At 37.8% G+C, this 9,158-nt stretch overlaps 2 protein-coding genes across 2 annotated transcripts; one reads left to right on the top strand and one right to left on the bottom strand.

Annotated features, from left to right (window-relative positions):
- The first annotated feature begins 368 nt into the window (after nt 1-368).
- Nucleotides 369-4,145, top strand: LOC111405534 (ATP synthase subunit delta', mitochondrial-like). The gene is made up of 2 exons (XM_023034473.1): nt 369-828; nt 3,530-4,145. The coding sequence occupies exons 1-2, from the start codon at nt 574-576 to the stop codon at nt 3,872-3,874; spliced, it is 600 nt and encodes a 199-aa protein (XP_022890241.1). The 5' UTR covers nt 369-573; the 3' UTR covers nt 3,875-4,145.
- A 538-nt stretch (nt 4,146-4,683) lies between these two features.
- Nucleotides 4,684-8,705, bottom strand: LOC111405535 (metacaspase-1-like). Its single transcript, XM_023034474.1, has 5 exons — nt 8,194-8,705; nt 6,641-6,971; nt 6,442-6,562; nt 6,079-6,285; nt 4,684-5,199 (listed from the first exon to the last, which is right to left on the bottom strand). The coding sequence occupies exons 1-5, from the start codon at nt 8,597-8,599 to the stop codon at nt 5,140-5,142; spliced, it is 1,125 nt and encodes a 374-aa protein (XP_022890242.1). The 5' UTR covers nt 8,600-8,705; the 3' UTR covers nt 4,684-5,139.
- Between the last annotated feature and the right edge of the window lie 453 nt (nt 8,706-9,158).

A 9,158-nucleotide genomic window follows, 5' to 3' on the forward strand; every position in this document is an offset into this window, starting at 1 on the left:
CAAGAGAAACGAAACCTTCGTGGGAATGAATTGTTGTCACCCGCAGCTTAACTTTCTTCTGCAATTCGTGCTTTTTTCTACTTAGCCATCTGTTGTTAATCTTGCTGCATCTCATTATCAGTCTCTTTTATGCATTGTGTAGTGACAGTAACTTCATTGAAGGTATGAATTTATTTTTTTGAAGATTCGAATTTATCAGCCATATGATTTGTATTATTGTTTTACCGTTCTGAATACGTCGCGTAGTAACAATTTATCCTTTCACTCATTTGCAACGGTAGATTTAAATTTACTGTTTCGAGGAATCGAATTTTTACAGTGCAATAACTCTGTAAATTTATTGTGACTTTTGCATGGATATTTAAATCCAAAAAAGAAAATAAAACAAAAAAAACTTCGTGGGCCTGAAGACTGCTTACATGGGCCTTGGGTATTTGTTGTTAGCCCATATCTCTTTCTCTTGCCGTCCAATGTCAATCTCTCACTCGTCTTCCACTTTCCCTCGAAACTCCAATCTTTCATTGCATTGCACACGAGTACTCACCCTCCAAATTCAGAAAATCAGAAGGGAAAATGTTGAGACAGGCCCAAAGATTCCTCCTGAGCAGAGCCGCTATGAGGTGGCGACGCCCATTCTCCACCGATCTTGCGGAGGCACCCGCAGACTCGAAATTCGTTGACACCTGGAAGAAAGCGGTCCCGAACATTGACCCACCGAAGACTCCGTTGGCATTCATGACCCCTCGCCCACCAACCCCTTCGACCATTCCATCTAAGCTCACTGTCAATCTCGTTCTCCCTTACGATTCCCTATTATCCGCGAAAGAGGTATATTTTAGATTTATAAGAATAAATACCATATCTTTGCTTGTGCATATTATTTATGGGCGTCTTTATTTTCGTGGGTGCGTGAAGTATTCTGTATCATCGAATTTTAGTAGAATAGGAGTAACATGGCGATGTTACAATTGCTTTATCTTTGGAGATTTGAGAATAATCTGAAGTTTTAGGGCAAAGTAAAAGTTTCAATTTTTATATTGGATAACGGATAACATTACCTCAAATAATATAGATCGGAAGTGTAGATAAATGCAAAGATAGCCTCAAAATTTGTGCAGGTGCCTGGTTGAATTTACGCCTAAAAAAAGGCAATTACATACTAATGGACTATAGCAACAATGAAATGGGCTAATGTGTTACTCTGGCGCGTTGATATCTATCTTCTAAAATGTTCGAGAAACTTTTTTTTCTTCAAGCACTTAAAGGCAGGTCCGAGGCTGCAAGATATAATGCCATGTTTGGAGATAGATTCACTTTTGTTACTAGGGCTGTTCGGGTAATTGCTTTAAGCTTTGATATGGCCTGTCATGGACTTGGCTTCTCCAAGCATACGTGTCACTCTTAACTTCCAAAAACTGCCTTCTTGTAGATGTGGGGTGTGGATCAATTCCTTGCCAACTATGAATCCAATCTCTTTTTTCTGTTTGTCACTACCTAAGCAAGCAGATGTTTTAGGCTAATGGAAATATGAGAGTTTGAATGGTTAGGACATGAACAAGTAATATACATTTTAGCTGCTGCAATTCTAATTTGAATGTCTGAATGGTAAGGATCAACAACTAACTTCTAAAAGTATTAACACAATATTCTTGAAGTGTTTTTGACCTTATAATTTAGGTATAACATGCGTAGTAAGTACATATTTTAAATAATTTTTACTTTGTTATCTCTGTTTTTCATTTGTACAATCATAGTGTGAATTTCTTTACATTCAGCTGATGTAGTCTTTGGAATGGTCAGTAAATGGTATGAAGATATCCTCATCCAACCCTGGGCCTTCTATAAATTTTAATCATTGTGGAAAATTATTGGCTTCAGTTTGTTACCTGACTGGAAAACAATGTATTATCTTTATGGATCATACTGATCAATCAAGTGAAATTGGGTGTCTTGTTTCTCTACTAGCGTCTTATGTCAAGCTTTAAGTTTTTTTCCCTCTTTATGAGTAGATGGACTTTCTCATGGTGTCCTAGCTCAAGCTATACCCCTCCTTGATTGATTTTTAAACAATGTTTTTCCAAAAAAAATGGTCATCAAACAGGGGCTTAGTGCAAAAAAGTTTCTGCATTTGTGGATAAGAAGATAAATTTATACTACAAGAAAAAAAGCCTTGAATGATTTCAAAATTTCTATGAGTTATAGTTGAGCAAGGCAATTTCAACCTTTTGAGATCTGAAGCTCTCAAGGCTTGATAAGCTTTGGGACAATATAAGGGTCAGTTGATGTAGTATTTGGAGCAAATGCCCGCATTCCCATTATGATATACTGATCTTAGCGACAATGAACCACCGATCAGTTAAATTACCCCCTTCAGTAAGGATCTGAAAGCATAGATGAACAGTGCTGTAGTGAAGCTTTTTTCAAACATGCATGATTTCTCGACAAAGTATTAGAGCCTAGTCTTCTGTCATGTACCATGAAAAATTATTTCCCTGCTACTGTTAGAACATACTGTTACCCTAGGTACTACTTTTATATATAATCTTTAGATCTTTTCCAGTTTTCAACTGGACAAAATTATAATAGTACTTTCAAGTCTATGATGAAAATTGGTAAAGTGACATCAACATTATATGTTTAACATTGGTCAAGTGACAACAGCATTATATGTTTAACAAGCAACTATACAAGCTCCATGCTTTAGCCACGTGGATTCCGATAAAACTTACCAACTCATGGATAATTCTGGGTAACCAGGTAGTGCAGAGTCATCAATCTAATTTGATCTTTCGGCCTCTTAATGATAACTTTTGGAATTGTTATTTAGCGAGATCAAGTATCTAATGGTCCAAATTTGAAGTGAGTCTCCCATACCTCCAGTTAATTGAGTCCACAATCGACTGTCTTAAACTGAATATTATCCTTGAACTTTAAATACTTCCATAGTTTGGTTGATGAAATATATGAGATGATATGACCTTCTATGTGGTGTACATAATCGTATAGCTATCTCTAAATAAATTGCACCGTCTAGGAAAGTTTTAATAGTTGGCATAAGTAGAAAGTGTGGAATTTATTATAGTACCCTCTTAGTGTTGGGCTATAAAAATAAAATATCTGTAAAATAATCTTACAAAATGATAAGCTAAGATGTATGCATGGTACAAATAAGACTCCCTTGTACAAGAGCGACACAATCTCAGTTGGACAAATTGGGCTATAGTCCTTTAGTTGTTAACGGTCTAGTTTTTTAGCCCTCGTTTGTTTCCTATTTTTGAAAGAATGAAAATGAAAAATATAGTTGTTACGAGCCCCACACAAGGGATAAAAATTCAAATTTGGTGGCTTGATGTGATGGATAACGATCATATTTTTCATTTTAATGAGGAAAGAATGGAAAACAAACGGGGAGTAAACTGAATAAACCTTTTTACGTAGCTCAACTTAATTTTATGGGGAAAACTCTTACTTCGTCTTGGTTTGTCATGTTACAGTGGTCTCTCTCTCATCCTTGTGCGTGTCTTTTCAGGTTGATATGGTCATAGTCCCAGCTACAACTGGGCAGATGGGTGTTTTGCCTGGCCACGTTGCTACAATTGCTGAGCTGAAGCCCGGTGTGCTATCGGTTCATGAAGGTAACGAGGTAAAAAAATATTTTCTCAGCAGTGGGTTTGCTTTTATCCATGCAAATTCTGTTGCGGATATAATGGCCGTTGAGGCCACACCACTCGACCAAATTGATTCGAGCCTGGTTCAGAAAGGCCTCACGGAGTTCACACAGAAACTAAACGCAGCATCGACCGACGTGGAGAAGGCCGAAGCACAAATCGGGGTTGATGTACACAGTGCCCTCAATGCTGCTCTCGCTGGTTAAGACTAGAAGAGAAGCAAGTCTTCAGTCCATTTAAATTTTCTGTTCTTTGTCGTCTGCCTGATTTTTTTCTTGTTTCCGTGTTTTTAATGCTGGTTTCCATCTCATTTTAAACAAATTTCTCGGAGGCCTGATGTAAAAGAATTTCTTGAAATAATTATGCAAACGAAGTGGATAGTAAATGTTTTTCTTGAACATGTGATACATGCCAGATAATTTGACTGAATTTCAGGTTTTTTGCCAGTATTTTACTTGAACACGTTTTTATTGTTCATGGGATGTGTTGGATAGTCAGTACTAAAAAGCAACGTACCACATTTTAATTTATATTTTCTTCTCTAATCCCGTGTTGGTGTTATCCAATTTGTCGGTACCAAATGAAAATGTGTCATCATCATACAACGTCTGAGGATATCATCGTATAACGTCTGAGGATATTTTGTAATCAATAATACTACTAGTGCAATTTTTTTTAACAATATTGGTTGACAACTAACACTTGATAATATTTCGTTCATCCATTTTAAAAATTATTTCTTAAATTAATGGTCCAAGTTTTGATGTTATCAAACATGATTATTATCAACAATTGAACAAATAGATTAATTTTCTTGCAATTGTAACAAGCAAAAGCACATATCAAGTGGTCAAGTCGACAATAAAACAAGTTACCTTTCCCGATGGAGAGAGAAAAATATTGAGGGTACATTTTGTATTCAATATTAACTCACTCCCAATAACATAACTTGTTCGTGTTAAGGTTAAAAAATTCAATGTATAGGCACAAAAAGAGAGAGAAAAACAGAACAAGATACAAAAATGAATAAAGCTACTCAAACATGGGCATTTTACAGAGTTGGGTGATAGGTGCCGCCGCCACTCGAACAATGGGCATTTTACAGAGTTAGGTGACACGTGCTGGCAACACCTGTTTGGTTTTTTCTTTTTCTTTTTTTTTTTCCCCTGACTGTCAAATGAAAAAATGCCACATGTTCCCCTATTAACTTGTTCATGTAGCAGGGATGTACAAAAATTGATTTTCACTATGCTTTTAGTCCAAGGAAAAATTTCAATACAATATACAACAATAGCAATTCGTAGTAACACAATAAAGTTCAAAGTAATTGAACCCAGAAGTTGCAATTTGCGAATTAATGGAATGAAAATCAAGAACTGCATATATTTCATGCTTCAAAATAGATTAGAAGCCAAAAGCTGGATTGGCACTTCACTTGTTGCAGAAGAAACGTGTCCTTCGTATGCAGAACTCATAGCGAAAACGGCTTTGTATATACATCAAACGGTTCATTCGCAGTAAGTTGTGGTTCCTGTAGTCAAATGAAGCTCAAATTCTAAGAAATCCAAAGCAAAAGCAACTGATGATTGTTGGATATTGGTTAAATAAATTGAGAATTGAAAATCGATTAAAGTTCGTATCGAATTTGGCCAAATACTCAAAAGCTCGACTCAATCCGTTTAGGCAAAATTGTTTGCCACTTCGCCGCTTCGGGGCGCACAAACGGGGATCGACCTGCCCGGTCAGGTCGCGAGGGTCGAGGGGGCAGCGCCCCTCGTGGGGGGTCGGGGGCAACGCCCCCGAAAGAGAATTTTGATTTCTCTGCATGTATTGAAGGGTATATTTGGCATTTCGAAAACCAATATCGGATGAATGAGAAATTACGAAAAAGACCTCAACCATTAGTGAATAGACACCTTTTCATAAAGGTGCATTGTTTGGAAATGGTGCATGGTTTGGTCTCAACCATTTCGTCCACACCCCTTCATGGTCTATAAATAGGACCCTTTGGGTGTCCTATTCCTCACAGTTTGATATGCAAAACGTTTCTCATCCTCTCTTCTATCCAAAATCAAAATCATTTCGTTTATTTTGATTTTCTTTCATTTCATCCTTGGAGTACATAAGCCTAAATTGGTTCGTTGTACTTGTGTTTTGGAGTGCTACAAACACAAGTGTAGCCGTTGTATCTTGGGAGTCGATTGCCGAAATCCGTAGGCACCGTTGCGGGGCAAATTCGACTTAAGGACAAAGAGTCCAACTCTTGCCTCGGCTTTGTCACCATCATTATACTTATTTCAGCGTCACTATTCACAAAATTCATCCAACAATGATTACAATAACATATGCAGACATTCGATCGAATAAAAGAAATGCAGAAGTCCTAAATACGGAATAGTCGAGAACATACCTGTGTCATTCCGATACCAGCGCTTCCCCCTGTCACGAGCATTGTCAGAAGTGTTGTCACAACACTCCCTCCTATCTCATCATCAGTCCTTCGGATGGTAGATCGCATTGCACTTAGAATACTTCCATATGTATTCCCTTGCCCACGTTCGATTGCTTGAATGAAAGCATAAGTCATTGCACCTGTTGAAGTAACCTTAGATAGAGCCTGTCCAATGTTCAAATAGTATCAGTTTGTGCTTTCATCAACCCATTAATTTCTAGTAGTTGCAAAAAATGCTTCGAGTTCAGAGCCACAAATATAATCCCGTTACAGCTTGACTTAACTAAGAATAAAATCTTGAACATAAAGAATAAGGCTTACAGCAGTATCTGCAGAAGTTTGATCATCGTCACAGCCACTGAAGGATATGACTTCTCCTCCGTTAGTTCCTTTCCAAGCACCTGATCGGGGACGATGATCCTCCCATGAGTATCTACCCGTTCTGCAACCACACATACATATTTTTCAATTCAGAATGAGCATGAAAATGGTTATAATAGATATTAATCTTCACACTGACCTCTCCATTCGACAAAGAAATGGTAAATCTAGCATGGTACCACTATGACAGGAATCTATGATCGCATGAAGTTTGACTCCACGAGGAAGAGGCCTAACGATAGTTGCATTAATTTCATCATCTACTATCATTCCCTGTGTTTCGAAATCCAAAGGACAAAGTGTTTCGTCATAGCCATCAATCTCGTCTCCAGTGTAGTTCCTCTGTTGCGAACCATGACCAGAATAATGAAACACGAGGGAATCCCCCGGCTGACAACCTTGTACAAGCCAAGACATTGCCATCCTAATGTTGTGCTTTGTCGGAATTTTGTATCGATCAGTTTCTTCTTCTGAAAAAATACTTCCACAAAATGATTTTGATTAGATTAGCAAAATAGTATACCTATCACGGAAATTATATTCAAGGCCCTGTTGTGGATATTGTTGTCGTCTAAGCTAACATGAAGATCCTTTCAAACTCTTCAAGCCTAACAGGAAACTACACTAAGATTCTTTACTTTAGGGACCTACCTTTACGGACTTTATGATTCTTAAGAGTTCAATATCCAGTACAGAAGCTTCAGTTCTTGTGATTGAAGACATTGCAAAACTTGAGCTTCAGAAAGTGAAACATAGGCAAGGAATCAAGTTCCTCTAAAAATGAGTTTCTTGTGAGATGTTTCCAGCTTCTTTCGAACCTTTTGTTTTCGTTGTGGATTTGGCTGTCTGTCCGTCTTTACATCTTGTAAATCCGGGGTTTACACACATTGAAGACTAAATTTGGTCTCAGTTTGGTAGCCATTAAAAAGAGTTGTTTTTTGGAAAAATAAGTTTTAAATAGTGATTTTTTGAGTACGTGTGGCTAAAAAAAGAAGAAAAAGTTATGAACTTACGCGCAAAATATTTTATTGTGTGAACTTGTGATTGAACATGAGTCCGAGAAAAAAATGAGTTTTGAAAAAATGAATGACAAATCCCGGATGCTTTCTCTATCGGCTTAAGTTTTAAACAAGTGGTCTACGCCAAGGCCCAGCGCGACCCTAGTTTCTTGATGAACCTGGTAGCTTAGTTCACACAATCCCACCACTCAGATGGGTCGTCGGACAAGATTTAACCAGTACATTCATATCTTTAGGAGGAGAATTAAGAGCCAAATTTAACCAGATTGTGGTCGATTTTGATCGAACTCAGGACAATGTCAATTTGACTAATTCGCAAGAAGGCATTTTATAATATAAAGATATTTAAATTATAGTACTCAAAATTAAAGGTTGCGAAAATAATTCTACATTCCAATGAATCCAATCTGATTATTTTAAGAAGGTTATTTTGGGGGGAAATCCCAATATAAGAGCTCTTTACTCTAAATTTTCTGGCATTTTTTTAACCCAAGAGAACAATAATATAAAAAGTCTGGCGTTGAACAACTCGCAAAATTCATGTTCAATAAGTCAATCCCATAATGATTCATAGATTCATCAAAGATTATTTATGTATGCGTGAAGCTGCAATATATCTAATCTAAAGTTTCCAAATTTAATTAATTTTTTTTTTTCTTTTGAGTTTGATTACCAGTAAGCATAAGAATGGAGGCTTCAGGGAACCTGAAGCGGTTGACCAGCATGAACTTCATGCACTTGGCATCATTAATACAACCCTTGAGCTCATTCTTCGAGTTCTTGTACGAGATCCCGATGATGACGGCCTTTTTGTGGCCATGAGCCGACGGAGGTTGACTTGGTGGAGCGTGGGTGTACTGCGTTGGGGCAGGAATAGGTGCCGGCGGCGGAGCATAATAGTTGTAGTTGTTGCTGTAGGTGGCGGGACGTGGAAAATAAGGTGGTGGCGGAGTAGGTGGCGCGTTGAGGAGTTCTCCGATGAGAGTGATGGCGTGGCAGACTGCACAGCGTATGGATTTTGCTCCGTGTGGGAGCTGTAAGGGGGTGCGGCACTGGGAACAGTCCACAAGCATCACCATTTTTTCAAGAACGAGACAGAGAGAGTGTGTGAGAGTTAAGAGAGACGGCGAATGTAGTGGAGGGACAGATAGAGAGATATATCAAAGAGGAAGATCTACGCGTTTAAAGGTCAATCTACTGTTGTGCCTTAGAATTGTAAGACGTAGGGGATGCACATTGGACGACGGACCTCAACTTTACACATTGTTTATCTTTGACACATCTAATTAAGTTGTGGTATATCGAATTATTGAACAAGTTGGTTGATTAGGTGAGTGAGGAAACATTTGATCACGAGTTCGATTTTCCTATCAACATTTTTTCGGTCAAGTCTATCTCACGGGATTTGCCTAGTACGATTTACCTAACGTGGCTTGCAGATTATTACATCAGTTCGAGAGTTTATCCAGTACGCACCCTAACGACTACGAGTTCCACCGTCATGAAAAAAATAATAAAAAATAGTGTTAAAGTTTTACTATTTGTTTAGAAGAGATGATGTGTTTATGTATTAAAATGAAATGAGGGAGAGTCGAAAAGTCAATAAATTAGTGGTAACAGATCTCAACTCATATCAAT

Source organism: Olea europaea, chromosome 12 (assembly GCF_002742605.1).
Source record: "Olea europaea var. sylvestris chromosome 12, O_europaea_v1, whole genome shotgun sequence".
NCBI lineage: Eukaryota > Viridiplantae > Streptophyta > Magnoliopsida > Lamiales > Oleaceae > Olea > Olea europaea.

Bases quoted from the DNA above. Each gene is read 5' to 3' on its own strand.
- LOC111405534 (XM_023034473.1), top strand. From the start codon at position 574: ATGTTGAGACAGGCCCAAAGATTCCTCCTGAGCAGAGCCGCTATGAGG. The intron at 829-3,529 runs GTATATTTTAGA...GTGTCTTTTCAG, and splicing joins CCCTATTATCCGCGAAAGAG to GTTGATATGGTCATAGTCCC.
- LOC111405535 (XM_023034474.1), bottom strand. From the start codon at position 8,599: ATGGTGATGCTTGTGGACTGTTCCCAGTGCCGCACCCCCTTACAGCTC. The intron at 6,563-6,640 runs GTCAGTGTGAAG...GTGTGGTTGCAG, and splicing joins TTTCTTTGTCGAATGGAGAG to AACGGGTAGATACTCATGGG. The intron at 6,286-6,441 runs GTAAGCCTTATT...AACATTGGACAG, and splicing joins AAACTTCTGCAGATACTGCT to GCTCTATCTAAGGTTACTTC.